The 14,973-nt window shown below is 45.8% G+C and overlaps 1 protein-coding gene across 7 annotated transcripts in view; it reads right to left on the reverse strand.

Annotated features, from left to right (window-relative positions):
* Cpeb2 (cytoplasmic polyadenylation element binding protein 2) overlaps positions 1-12,468 on the reverse strand; it is a 51,804-nt gene extending 39,336 nt beyond the window's left edge. For 2 of the 7 annotated variants that reach the window (XM_070012652.1, XM_070012649.1), the window contains exons 1-2: positions 10,630-12,468; positions 7,391-7,672 (exon numbers count right to left, since the gene is read on the reverse strand). In XM_070012652.1, the coding sequence (XP_069868753.1) occupies positions 7,391-7,672; positions 10,630-12,300 (1,953 nt within the window). In that variant the 5' untranslated portion in view covers positions 12,301-12,468. Of the gene's footprint in view, positions 1-6,577; positions 6,668-7,381; positions 7,673-10,629 lie in introns of all 7 variants that reach the window. The other 5 variants (XM_070012650.1, XM_070012648.1, XM_070012645.1 and 2 more) reach the window with 4 other exon arrangements.
* Positions 12,469-14,973: the final 2,505 nt, after the last annotated feature.

Raw genomic sequence — 14,973 nt, forward strand, 5'->3', positions numbered from 1 at the left:
TTAAAAAGGGTGAAAAGTAACACTGAATGATGGAAAGAATGCTAGACAGCAGGTTCTTATTCCAGCTTTATCACCAGTTAACTAGATAAATGCCTTTACTGATTTTTTTAAATGGAAAGACCCCCGATGAATAGCATATCCAATCATAACAGCTGTTCACTAGAACAATGACCTTCTTGGGGTTTAACAGTACTTTCCAAACTTGTACATGCTTCTGAATTATCTGAAAGGCTGACTAACATAGATGGTTGGAACTATCAACAAACTGATACAGTAGGTTTAAAGTGGTTCTAAGGTGTTTTCAGTTGACACTGAAGCTGTCATTCTACAGAACACACTGTTAAAACAATGCATTTTGTGATTTTTCTTCTAAGTCACTAAACTTCTTCAGTTTCCAGTTCCATTTTATAGAAATAATCATGTCTGATTACATGGTGCTTGAAGTCCATATAAACAAATATTAGGAAGTATTTAAAGTAATGTAAGAACAAATGAAATAAAATATAATAGACAAGATGGCCTTCTGGCAGTTACAGGATCTTTCCAAACAGTTCTACCTTCTTTCACTATACAGAGTCCAAAACTAATTTGTTAATTTTTCCTACTAAGCTTTTGAGTTAGTTAAGCCTACGAATCTTCTAAATATGAAGATAGCTAGTTCACAAATGTCTCCTAAATGTCTACTACTATATCTCTATCATAAAAAGCTTTGTAAAAATATGTCAGTTGAGTTCTACGTGATAAAGACTATATTTTAAAAATGGGACTTATACTGATTGCTACTGCGGAAATCAGTATGGAGGTTCCTCAAAAACACTAAAAATAAATCTATCTTATGATTCAGCCACACCACTTGGGCATTTACCTGAAGGGGAGTAAATCAATATAAAAGATAATCAATATAAAAGACAGACACACACCATATGTATGTGTGCACACCATGAACTATTATTTAGACATAAAGAAAAAGTCTTATTTTTTTGCAGAAAAATTAATGGAACCCAAGATTTTATGTTGACTGGGTAAGAGTTCTCAAAAGTTTTTCAGTTTTCAATTTGTGGAGAAAAGACTTAAAATGATGCTAACAGTAACAATAATGGGGCATAAATATAAAATGACTGACCACCTAGGAAGGTACCAAAGAAAAGAGGGCAGGATGGGGAGAAAAATACTGAAGAGTGATGAAGACTGAGGAGCAGGTGCATGCACGTGCGTGTGCACAAACAGCATAATAAAACCCAGTAAATGCTGCCTGAAGGGGAAAGGAGAGGAATCACAAAATGGTAGACACGAATTTGTTCAAACTGCACAGTGTAGAGAAGACTTGCATTGCAATAAAACTCCCTCATCCTACAAATGCATGCAAATTAAAAATTTTAGAAAAATACAATGTTAATTGACTAAATTGTGACAAGTATCAGATATCAAATATTGCTATCAATCTCATTTCCACCTACCCAATGAGAAAGGAGCTATTACTGTATTCAAAGTTCAAAAATGTATTTAAAATTACAAAATATAAGCTGTCATGATAAAAATTAATGCTCATATGATTTTGAAAACTCTTGCAAAATATAACGTATCATGTAGGTTCTAGGATTGTTTACGGATGAAGTAGAAGATTTTATATTCTACCTTCCCTCAACTTTTGAAAGGATCTACACGTTATAGCTTAGAACAATCTTTTCAAGACTGGTTTAAAATATACTACATTTTGCTATAAAACCAGTGTGTGTTTCTTCTGAAATAAAAATATCAGAAAAATCTGCATTCATGCAAATTGCACTGGCTTATAAACTAAATAGACATGTTTTAAAGTAATTATCAGTATATCAATCCTGATTTGTATTATGCAGAAAGTAATAGCAATGAAACTTCTACTTATCACTACATGACTATTTGAAAACTGTCAAGACAGTTCACAAAAACAAGACTGAGGATGAGTTTTATACTCATTTTAAAATATGAAAATAATCTGAAAAAGAATCCACCAAGGGGCTGGGAAAGTGGCTCAGTGGAAGAGTGCTTGCCTTGATTCCTCAGTACCACATAAACAGAAAAAACTGGAAGTGGCACTGTGGTTCAAGTGGTAGAGCACTAACCTTGAGCTTAAGAGCTACGGGACAGTGTCCAGGCCCAGAGTTCAGGCCCCACAACTGACCAAAAAAAAAAAAAGAATCCACCAAGTAAGCTTTTAGAAAATGAGAGTATAGGAAAGAATACCAGGACACATTGGCAGAAAAAGGGCAGCCTTTTATATCCTGATAGTCACTTTCTTTAAACCTAGACATTAGCTATAAGCACTTGTGGAACTTCAACAGTCTTGAAAGGGCTGAAAAACACAGAAGAGAACCAAGTAATCCTCATTTTACATATGACCTAAAGGATTATAAATACTAAAATTAAATTATGGACTATGGAAGACCATGTACAGTATTAGCTTAATATTGTAAAATACACCTTGAGAAAGGAGTTTTTTGATGAGATATTACTTTTCTTGCTTTGACATATTCAAAATCTTGCTCTATTTCACAGGTAAACAAGTAGAAGCTTCTACTCTTAACAATGAAGCATTCCCCAAAAGAATCAGCAGGATTATAGAAGTCCTATATCCTTATCCTCCCAGTAAGGATAAACCAGATGCTTGAACACATACACTGGTAATAAGGCTAAGTTCGAAACAAAGATAAGATAGACACCTTAAATTACTTTCAACATGTGCTTTGTTCTCTAATTTTACTTACACATATAAAGGCAAAGTTGTGCTAATACTGCCCTCACTGATTATACATTCTGATTATACAGTATTATTGTATCATACAATCTCAGTGGCAGATGACATGCTGGTCTGCTTTACCATGAAAACATATAACTTGTAAGCATTCATATCATTCTCTTGTTCAACACAAACAACTTATTTATACAACTGGACTCTTATATTCTCTGTTTTGCCTCCACAGATCTCAAGTATAACTAAAACAATAATGAACATGCGATACACACTGCTTAAACTTCCTTTATTCTAAATTTCAACAAAAAACTCTGATGATAAGTTATTTTTTTAATTGAAGGCCATAATCTACCAAAGTTATGCTAGTACCTACAAGAACTAAAGAAAATGGAAAGATAAAATTTTTCAAGTAAAACTAAAGAATTGAAACTAGAATAGGAAACACATAAAGAAGGTATGTATTACCCAAGATATACATAAGAGTCCTTTTTTTTTGCTTTTTTTCAGTGTTCAAGTGTAATGAGTACTTCTGTCCCCAAAGCTCACGTGGTTTGAGAAGCAGAAATGAAGAAATGCTTTCATTACATTAAACACTGTTCTGGGTCTTGTTACTACATACTGCTTTTCATGTAAAGTAAAAAAAAAAAAAAAGATTCCAATATATTATTCTTAGATCTCCAAATTTTATTCATCACAACATTATAACAGCTTGGCTGAAGATTGGTGGATAATTCATGTGATGCAAAACAAAATTCTAGAGTTGACTATATTGATTATTCCTCAGCTAGGGTTTAGGATTACTAATACACATTTGCAGGCTTTAAAGGCTACCTTACAGTTGCATGATGTTGCTTTGTTTAAGTTAATTGATGTTCTCAAAGCTAGGAAATAAACCTTCAGTTAAAGAAGCATTTACTTTGGGGCTGGGAAGGTGGCTCAGTGGTAGAGCGCTTGCCTTGCATGCATGAGGCCCTGGGTTCGATTCCTCAGCACCACATTAGCAAAAAGAAAAAAGCCAGAAGTGGCACTGTGGCTCAAGTGGTAGAGCGCTAGAAGAGCTGACGGACAGTGCCCAGGCCCTGAGTTCAGGCCCACAACCAGAACCCCCCCCCCCCAAAAAAAGCATTTACTTTGATTTAAAATACTCAAGTATTGATGAATAAACATATTGCAATCTTAGCATATAATTGAAAATTCTATTTAAGATAATTTAGATAACACATTTTTCGTTATTATTTCTTGCAAAGATAACTAGCACATAATGTTTTGCAGTACAGAAATTTTGGCCAGGCATGATGACTCATGCCTATAATTCCAGCAGTTGGGAGATAGGTAGTAGGTAGGACTGCAAGTTCAAGACTAACCTAGGCTATGACTAAGACTCTGTTTCAAAAAAAATAAAATTTTAATCTAAAAGATATTAGAATCTGGTTTTTATTCTTCATGTATTATTAAGCCAGATCCCCAGACCTTCAGGGATTTTTTTGTTTTTCAGATAGAGTCTCAAGCTAACTGTGGTTGAAGCTGCCTTGGAATTACATTATTCTTGTCTCTACCTTCCAAATAGCTGGGATTACATGGGATTACAGATGTGCAAACCCCCTCCCACTCCTGGCTTCACAAATGTGCATAAAAGTTTAATTTGCTTTTTAAGTTTTAAATCTGAAGCATTATTTTAAAATCAAACTTAAAATAACAATTGCTAACCTATAAAAAGTTTACTTACAACACACAAAAATCAACTCATAAAAGTAGTTCTATTTACTGAATTCCTTTACATGTGTTAGGCCTCATTATGCGTAAGGTAAGTATAAGAATAATGAGTCCAGGTCTCTAATTTATTATGCTTGAGACTTAATAGCTTGAGACTAAAGGAAATAAAAAGTTACATGTTTTAAAGTAATAAACTGCACAACAAAAAATTAAAATATATTGACAGTAAAAGATGAGAATATTTTCCCCAGATATTTAAGTGGTTATATTTTAATTTTGCTAAACATAAGTAACTACTAACATTTTAAAATACAAATGCTAGTTTGGAGTTGCTCTTATACTTTTAAGAGCTTCAACTTCAAATACTTCAACCTTTTATGGAAAGATGGAAGGAAACACAGAAGAAATTATGTAGAATAATGAGAGAATACTTAAAGGAGATAATCAGTTTGCTTTTAAGAGGAGAAAGATAATACTACTACCCTCCACTGCCTTAAACCAATACCTTTATAACCTTCCCTGCCAAGAACCCAATCCCCTTATATGTTAAAAATAAAGGCCAGGGGTGGGGCCAAAATGAGAACACTGACAGCCAGGGCCTTATATGACCTAGTTCAATGTCTCTCTGTTCTAGATAAGAAATCTATGACCTAGAGAGAAGAAAGGCAATAAACTATGGCCTTCAATGTCAAAAAAGATCCTGAGAGGAAGAGGAAGAAGATCTAAGTTTTGATCTCCTCTCCTTCCAGATAAGTTCCTGTTATCCTTTGTGTTCTATGGCTTAATTCAACTTCATTAACATCATGCCTTTGCCCAAGAGGCTATAATTAATTTCAATATCTTAGCAGTTGGCCACAAGTCTATCTTTAAGCTATGAAATCCATTAATGGATTTAAAGTTAAGGGCAAATACAAGACCCCATCTTAACAGAAAAATTTGGGTGTGGTGGTGTGTGCCTGTCATCTCAGTGACAGCCTATTGGCAGGAAGTATAAAGTAGAGGATTACTGTCTATGCCCATATGAGTGAAAGAAATCAAAACCAAACCAAACCAAAAAAAACTCAAGCCCAGATCTCAAAAATAACCAGAACAAAATGGGGTGGGAGGTATGGCTTAAGCAGTAGAGCACCTACCTAGCAAGCATGAAGTTCAGAGTTTAAATCCCAGTGCCAACAAAAACCAAAATCAAATAGGACTAGAGAGAAAAAGAGAGTAGAAAGAGATGGAAAGCAAACTTACTTATTAAATAAGATGACAAACTACAAATCACTAGAGATAATTACAATTTCTAAGTAAAGATCCTGGCAGCACAACTCTGGTAAGTAGGTAGGATTTGTCTAAAGCAACCACGAATGGTCAATTACTGAAGACTAAGCTGTTAGATTAGAATGCCAGTACAAATGTATTATGTATTAATCTGCCTACAAACTTATACAATCATCTCATGTTAAGGAAGAACCTTAACTGTGATAATACTTAATGTCCAGTCTAAGCTCAACTGAACTTAAGGAAGAATCTTCATATTGTTCTCTTTTAATCCTAGTATACCTAGTATGCATACATTCAGATTCAGTCTGCAGGAAAATAGCACTTTATAACCACAAGGCCTTGAGGGTAAATTAAAGGGTGTAAGAGCAGCAATGAAATTTAGAATAAATACTGTAACATAAACTTTTTTTTATACAGGTGAAAAAAATGAAATAAGAGAGTCTTTTCAGAAATATATCTCAAGACAAATGTAGGAGATTTCATGACAAAAATTTACTGGACAGTTTTTTACAACATGAAATGTAAAGCTAAATGTTAATACATAATTTTTACTTAAAATAATCTGAAAGGCGACAAAGTGTGTTCAGTCTGATGTTTAAAGTCAGGTGCTCTTAGGTATAGAATTCCTTTTTCCAAAAAAAATGAATTATGCTTCAAAAGTATAAAATGACTACAAATCTTTTAGATTTGAAAATGAATATAATAGTTTCATTTAAGTGATGTTTAAAAATTAATTTGCTTCATTGCCTTCCAAAAGATGCTTAAATAGATATAATTAAAAAGTAGTATAAGATACATCCAACTAATAATGTAAATACTACACTGCTAGCCCAAATCCTGAAGAATACACACTGTGCAGCCTACCTGGTCTATTCTGGATGTTCCGGCTGCAGTACACCAACTATCTTGGAGGGAATCTGAGCCCCAAGCTGGCAACTGCAAACTAGATCTCACCTTCAATAGCATAGAAGTTTTCATCAGAAATGAGCAGTTCTCTTCCCCATACCCACCAGAAAAAAACCCAAAACCAAAGAAATCAAAACACCAATAATCAAAGTGCTTTCTATGTATCTTAAATCTTTGTTCCACCCTCTAATGGTTTGGGAGAGAATAAAAATCTCATTTGAAACAGCCCTAAGAGAGCTTCAATAAAATATTCAACAAAATACTAACAGGCCTGAACAAATGGTCTAATCACCCTGACTATAAAGCCATATTTAGAAAAAAGTCACTGAACCAGTGAAGATAAAGCTGCCACATCATAGTTATACTAAGCATACTAATATTTAGAAAGCTGGTCATAGGGAAATCTATGAATAATAAGTTATGGAACATTTTAGCTTAGCTTATGTATTATATGAAAAACAAAATTTTGGCAATCCATCAGTGGTGACCAAATTTAGACATTATTAAGGAGCTGCCAATTAAAAATTTCAACATATATTTAAGAAACACAAAAAGGTTTTTTAAAGGTTTTCCATAGTAGGTTTAAATACTTTACATTCTAAACTTCCTCTGTGTATTATTGTCCTCTTTGAAAATTAAATTATATGCTTAAAAACTAAAATTTTTTAAATTTAATAATTTCTCTATTCTACTATCAAAGCCACCACCACCCAACTTATTTTAAAAGATTAACATTATAAATAAGGCCATTTACATACATACCATTCTTACCTGTAAGGGTAAGAGTGTATTACTATTGTTGTCTGTTCTGAACACATTATCTTCAATCCAAGATTTTGGAGTCAGTGATGGAGTAGAGCGTGTAAATTTCGGTGGTGCTATGACATTACCAGAAAATGGTTTCTTCAGTGGAGATATCTGATTCATAGTCCCTGGAATTCCCATGTTTCCAGTTCTACGGTGGTCTCTCCCATGCATTGCTCCCCAGGACATGCTTCCAGTGCCCCAGCCACTGCTCTGATGGTTGCTCCAAGGAGATTGTTTCAGAAGAGGCTGGGGAAAACACAACTACTTAAGTTACAGGCTTTGAAGAGTCTTATTCAAATTTAAATCTAATTTATATGATCATAAAAATAAAATATGTAAAAATAACAAAATATTTCTTAAGTAGCTTACAAAAAGTCACAGGTTAGCTATTAGATTTGGCTATATAGATTTAGCTATTAGAAATTATATTTATTTAAATCTGAGTTGTTCTCATCCTCTTATCCACTATAAATAAGATATTCAGAATAATTCCCCAAATAGAACACTGTACTTCCTCCCCCCCTCAGAAATAGGTATGTATGTATGTGTATATATATATATATATATATATATATATATATATATATATATATATGATAAAGGAAAAATATATTTTAAATTGAAATTAACTCCAGGAACCTTAAAGCAACCATATTTGGATAGTTTTAATTAACTATACCTGTTATAGACTTTGATGCTTCTCAAAAAGTTGACTACTTTGAAAATAGAGTGTGATACCATTTGACATTACTCTGTTGCATGAATTAAAAATGCCTTCTAGGCTACCACAATAAAGGGAAGATGTCATTTTCATGCATGGTGTATTCAACTTTAAAAATATTTCATGCCAGTTTTGGTATCATTTATTTCAAAGTGTTTGCTATTTGTTCACCAATGCATAATCAGATGGCAGCGGGAGCCACTGGCACAGGCCTGTAATCCTAGCTACTCAGCAGGGTGAGATCTGAGGACTGCTGTTCAATGTTTATCTCCACTAAACTACCAAAAAAGCAGTAAGAGGAGATGCGGCTCGAGTGGTACAGCACTAGCCAAGGTAAAGGAGAGAGAGCCCAGGCCCCAGGACCTCCACACTATACACACACACACAAGTATGTGTGTGTGTGTGTATATAGAGAGATATATAGATATATATTATATATATATAATATATAATGCGTAGGCAATATTTACTGGCAGTATTCTCAGTGGATTCACCTATGGATAAAAAGGGAATCCTATATACCCATAGGTGGATCCACTAGGAATACTGCCAATAAACGATCAGAGGCTTTGGCAAAGTTTAATAATCTAAACCAAGTCTCCAAGTTTCCATTAGTTTACACTTTCAAAAATAAATCATATTCCTATCTAGAACCTATGGCAAGAAATGTCATTTAAAAAATTAGAAAATCCACGAATCTATAGTACTATTTTTCCCTAAGTTAGCATGAATTGTTAATAATTCTACTGCTCATAATCTAATACTTTTGTACTAAGATTTGGCCAATGAAAGTATGGAACATGAAGTCACCAGAAATCAATAAATAACAGCACTCTTAAGCAGCTTGTCTTACAAGAAAAAAAAAAATTAAACCCTCTGGTTCATAGTACCTATTTTTAAAATCTTTTCAGTATTAATATAATCATGGGCAGATTCACACTCCCTCCACCCATATAGTTAAAAAACATAACTAAGGAGCTCAACAAATCACGCCATGCCTGAAGACGTTACTTTGCTTGCTAAATGATTAGTGTTCAAAATTCTCTTGCAGTAATCTAAAATTCTACATGCAAGGTGCATGACCGCGTACACTCCAGGGTAATACCTATTTTTGTACAAAAGGGGATTGCAGACAAACATGGATCATGGTATATGTTCTGCTCACATCCTGTATTACAGCTTTAGGAATACAAAATTACTCTAAATTTGTGGCAAGCTTCTAGTTAAAAGAGGAAGAGCTTGCAACACAAAAGATTGCTGCTCAAGATGATGTCAATCATGGGAAAGCACAGTATTATTTCACAATCCCTCTTTTCAGTCCTTATGGATCACTTTATTTTTTTAAGGGAGAATCCATGATTCAACAGAAGTGAGTGTACGCAGTCACCTGGGTAAAATTAGATAAACGGTTGTCATGATGGTTAATGTAGACAGGACTCGCTTTTTAAAGGTTAACCCTTGGAAACTTGGGTCAACAGAAAAAAATAAAGTTTTCTGTGTCCATCCAGTAAGCAGGGACAGGTGAAGGCCCAATGTTACTGTCAATGCTCAGTGACTAAAATGAACTCAGGACAGAATGATCACTATAATCAACGCCGAGTACTGTCCCATCCAGAGGTCACCCAAAACTGGCCCGCGAGACCGTAACGACACGGAGGAGTGACAACCCCGTCCGGTGTCGCTTCCCATCATCACCCACTTAAAAGGCACAACTTCCCGGTCCTCCTTCCCTTACCCCAGGCTGGGACCACCGTCCGGTGGTTGCCAAGTCTGGGGGAAACGCGGGACCCCTCGATGTGGTCTCGAAACCCCTCGAGCCATCACCCCGCATCATTCAAAAGCCTAGACCCGCACCGTCGGAGCCCCGGGGCGACCACCCCAACACGCAACACCTTCCGCCCGGCGAGCTGACAGCGGCGGGCTCCGCCGGGCGGGGCGGCTCCGCCTCGGCTGCGGCAGGAGCTCGACCCGGCCGGCGGGCGCTGGAAGCCGGGCGGGCCCGGCCTCCCCGCGCCATCCCCGCCGGCCGCCAAGGGCGCAGCCGGCTCGGGAGGAAAAGGCCGAGCCGCCTGGGCCGGCCCCGGCCTCCCCGCTGGTTCCCCGCACCCGAGCGCCGCTCGGGTCACGCACGGGCTCGGATCCCACGGCCCCCGCCCGAGTTCGCCTCCCCGGGACGCCCGTCCGCGGTGCGGGCGGATCCCGACCGCCCCTCCCCGGGTCGGGGACCCCCCCAACCCCGCCAGCCGGCCGGAGACGCGGGCCGGGAGCCGCCGCACCCGTCCGTCCGTCCGTCCGTCGGTCCCGGGTCCGACGCCGCCATCCATCCCCCCCTCCCCCAGCCCCGGCCCCGCCGCCGCCCGGGCGTTCGCGGGGGCTCCCAGCGCGAACCCGAGTCCGGAGCCCGCAGCCCACGGCGGCCTCCGCCCCGCGTCTCGGGGCCCCGCGCCGGCCTCCCCCCGCCCCCACGGCGCCGGCCCCGCACCTGGTGGTGGTTGTACGAGTTCCGCTGCTGCAGGAAGGCGGCGGCGGCCGCCTGGTGCTGCTGCTGGAGCTGCGGGCTGACGGGCGACCTGCGGCTCTGCGGCGGCTGCGGCGCGGCGGGCGGCGGGGGCTGCGGCTGAGGTAAATTCATGGCGGGCGGCGGGGGCACCGCGGTCGCCGCCGAGAAGGGGCCGCCGAAGCCGCCGCCACCACCGCCGCCGCCGCCGCCGCCGCCGCCGCCGGCCGGCACGCTGAGCCCCGCACAGCCGTGTGGCGACACCGGCGAGAAGCTCGGGAAGAAGGCCGGGTTCATGGACGACGGCAGCCCCGGGTAGAAGCCGTTCTCCGAGTCGGGGCTGGGCGGCGGCATGGCGCTGAGCGGGCCGCCGCCGCCGCCGCCGCCGGGGCCGCCTCCCGGGGTGGCGGCCGAGGAGCCGGGCGGCGGCGGCGGCGGCGCCGGCTGCTGGGGCGGCGGCGGCGGCGGCGGCTGGGACGCCGGCGGCGGCTGGGGCTGGGGCGGCGGCGACGCGGTCTGCACGGACCACGGGGTGCCGAAGCCGGGCAGCGGCGGCGGCGGCGGCGACGCGGAGCCGCCTCCCCCCGCGCCGCCGGGGGGCCCCCCGCCCCCGCCGCCGCCGCCGCCGCCGCCCGGGTGCGGGAGGTCCGGGCTCTGCAGGCTGCTGAAGGCGCCCGCGCCCAGCGCCCCGCCGGGCAGGAGGTTCCCGGGGCTGCTGAGCAGGGGGTGGTTGGGAGACTCCATGGAGCCCGGCGCGGGGTTCACCGGCGGCGTCGAGGGGGCCAAGCCCGCATCGGGGGGCTCGGCGGCGCTACCCTCGCCCGCAGCCGGGGTCTTCCGAGGGCTGTCGGCGCCTCCGTGGCGGCGCGGCGGGGCCGCGGGCGGCGAGGGCGGGAGCTGCGGGAGCGGGGGCAGCTCGGCCGGGCGCTGCCGCGGGGCCGAGTCCGGCGGCGGCGGGAGGTGCTGCGAGTGCGGGAGCCGGAGCGGCGGCGGCGGCGGGCGCGGGACGCTGGGCGCCGGCTGGAGCTGCGAGCCGGACGGCGGCGGCGGCGGCGGCGAGGTGAAGCGGCCGGGGCAGCGGAGCGGCGGCGGCGGCGCCGGCTGCGAGTCTGGAGGGTGGGGACGGTGGGGCGGGCTCGGCTCTTTCCTCTGGTGGCTGCTCAGCCGCTGCTGCTGCCGCCGACTGAAGTCCTGCGGGGAGGAGGCGCGGCCGCCGCGGCGGGCGGGGGCGGGGGCGGAGGGGGGGCGGCGCGGGCTCGGTGTGAAGTCCGGGGAGGGGCGGCGGTGGGTCACACCCGCGACCGGGCCGCCCGCCACCGCGCCGCCGCCGCCGCCGCCGCCCGGGGGGAGCGCGGAGACGTTCGCCGCCCCCGGGAGCGGCCGCGCTGCCGGCGGCGGCTCGTCCCGCGCGGTCTGCCGGGGCGCCGGCAGCGGGGCGGAGGAAGAGGAAGCGGCGGTGGCAGCCGCGGGGACCGAGAAGGGGGAGGCGGCCTCCGAGCAGCCGGTGACAGGCAACGGCGCCGGCGAGAGCCGGCCGCAGGGCGTGGCGGAGGGCGGCGGGGCGCAGGGGCGGTACGCCCCTCCGCCGCACCGGGGTCCCGGGCTGCCGCTGCGCAGCGAGCAAGTCTGCAGCACCCCGAACTCCACGTCCCTCATCTACGGGGCTGGCGGCGGTGCCCCCGCCCGCCGCGGTGGCAGCACGGGGTGCGGTGCGGGGGAGGGGGGGTCAGAGGGAGAGGGACACTGTGACGGCGCCGGGCCACCGACTTGGGCCCCGCAGCTCTTCGCGGCAGGTCACCGCCGCCTCCCGAGACCGGCTCGGGCGCCGCCGCCGCCGCCACCGCCGCCGTCGCCGCCCCGGCCGCTTAAGAACCCCGGAACGTGCGTCACCGCCACCTCACAATCGCGCCGTTCCCCGCCGCCGCCCCCCCTGCGGCGCGGCCCGGCACGCGCGGGCCCGAGGCCGCCGCGCCCCGCGGCCCCGCCCCCGCCCCGCCCCTCATTCATATGCAGCGAGGCGGAGGCGCGCGCTCCCGAGGTGTGTGTGTGGGGGGGGGGACCCGGAGGTGCGGGCGCGAGCGGCGCGTCCCCTGGGGCGCGCGCCCCAGCTACGCAGCCCGAAGAAGGGCCGGTTGGGGCGGGGACGGCGGCCCTTACTGGGCGCCGAGCCGTGGGCGGGGGCGCGCGCGTGCACGCGGCCGGGCACGCGCGTGAGGGAGAGGGCACGCGCGGGCGGTGCGGACGGTTCCTGGGCAACGGCCCCTCCCCGCGCGGGGTCGGCACCGAGCCGGCCAGGGTCGCACGCGCGTCCCCCCCTCCCTCCCCTTCTTTCCCCGCCTTCCTTCCTGTCACCACCGTCCGTCCCCCAGTCACGTGAGCCTGGGCGACCCCCGGAGGGCTTTCCAGGGCGGGGCTGGCCGGCTAGGCCGCGGACGCCGAGGCCCTGGGGCGTGACCGGCGGGGGGGCTCTGCGGGTGAGGAGACGCCCGTCCCGGCTGGGGGCGCGGCCGGGCGGGTCCGCTGTCACCCGCCTCCCCACGCCGCGGGGAGGAGCCTCCCGCCGGGTACGCGCGCAGCCCCGCAGCCCGGTCTGTGTGTCCCACACATTTTCCCCGGGCTAAAGAGGAACAAAGTCCGTGGCGGCCGACCGGGCCCTGGGAGGCGCTTTGCTTGCCGGCGGGGACGCCGGGGACGGGTTCGAGGCCGGCTCCCATGGTAACCCTGGGCCGGCTCCAAGTCCGCCCGCCTCCTGTGCGCCGTCGTGGGGGGGGGGTCCTCCCGAGGCACTCATCGCCCCCCCCCCCCGAGGCTCTAATTTGAACATTTCCGAGGCTTTATTAATTTTCAAGGGAGAAAGATTTCTCACATCACGGGGGGGAAGGAGATTCTGGCTCAGCAGCAGACGTGTCCGGGCTTGCAGGGCCGGAGACCCGCGCGCTGGAAGGATGCAGTTCACCCCGGGGTGCACACTCACAGCGACCCCTCACTACACAGAAATGTGGATCCCGTGCCCCTGCTTCACAAGGTTAGAGGAAACACCAAACCTCCCCAGACCAGCTCAGAAACGTAGAGGAATCCCAAAAGCTACAGAAGGTTGATTCAGACTTGCTTGATTTTGCTTTACAAGTGGTAATGGATTGTATCATGAGCCTACATTGGCATCCTCTGGCCGATATAGGCAGACTGTACATTTTATACATCTTCATTCGCTGTTAAATTGGATTTCCACTTCTGCTCAGTGCCTCAAATTTAGGTAAATCAAAATAAACAGCACAAAAAGAGAACAATATGGCAAAGGGGAAATATGTTTCCTGTGTAATGTTTATGTCTGATATCCTGTCTAATGAACTGAGTTTTATACTGCCTTAACAATAGGGGAAACAATAATTTTTAAAACTCAAATGGCTCAGAGAAGTTGGTCAGGTAAATTGAAAGTTGGTTCCAGATCATCTCAAGGTCATTTTTACGAGAGAAACGATAGAACTGGAGTAGTTTTTCCTTTATTGCAGTCTATGTACGTTAGCAATAAAATGTTTATGCCATGTTCTTAAGTATTTTTAATATACTTTGTAGGCAAACACTAAGCAACCAAGGTACATCTTAAGAACTGATGCATTTTTTCTAAGTTATATCTGATTGTAATCAGATTGAACAAATCACATCTGCAGATCCAACAGCAAATCTTGAAAGATGAAGAAAATAAACACTTTAGTTTAATCAGCTTAAATGGTACCAGGGAAGGAAAGGAGAGAGCATACATTTATAAGCTGCACCTTTCAGCATCCTTGTTTGAACAAAACCTCAGTCCTTGCTGCTGATACTGTTCCTGATACTGTTTTAGAGGGTTTAGGGCCCTCTGAGATGGGGTAGGGTCATCAAACTTATACTACATAAGGCCAAACTTCATGTGAAGAACAATGAATTCCAAATCTTAACTGCCAGATGATGCATTGTTCACTACTTTTATGTATTGTAGTGTTCCGAGTGTCCCAGTTTTCATAAAGGAGAAAATTACTTTCTGACATCTAAAACTTTCAAGTTGGCGACCTATGCATTTTGTAAAAACATTTAACAAGTTTCTGTGGCATCAAGGTATAAGTGGTAGGTGAGACGCTGTTAGTCTCTAGCAGGTTTTATGCCCAGATCTTGTCTATATTATGATCTTTTAAAAGCCTAAAACTCTGTTAACTTTATTGACCTTTGATTAATGACCCTGACTTTGTTTTCCACAGCCCTTTACTACTTTATTCTCACTGTCATAGGCAAGAATTTTTAAAAATATTTTTGCTACCAACATACATAAAAAACACAAACATATTTTTGGAGTGA

This window comes from Dipodomys merriami, unplaced genomic scaffold (assembly GCF_024711535.1).
Source record: "Dipodomys merriami isolate MVZ:Mamm:240054 unplaced genomic scaffold, mDipMer1.0.p SCAF_9, whole genome shotgun sequence".
In the NCBI taxonomy this organism is placed as follows: domain Eukaryota; kingdom Metazoa; phylum Chordata; class Mammalia; order Rodentia; family Heteromyidae; genus Dipodomys; species Dipodomys merriami.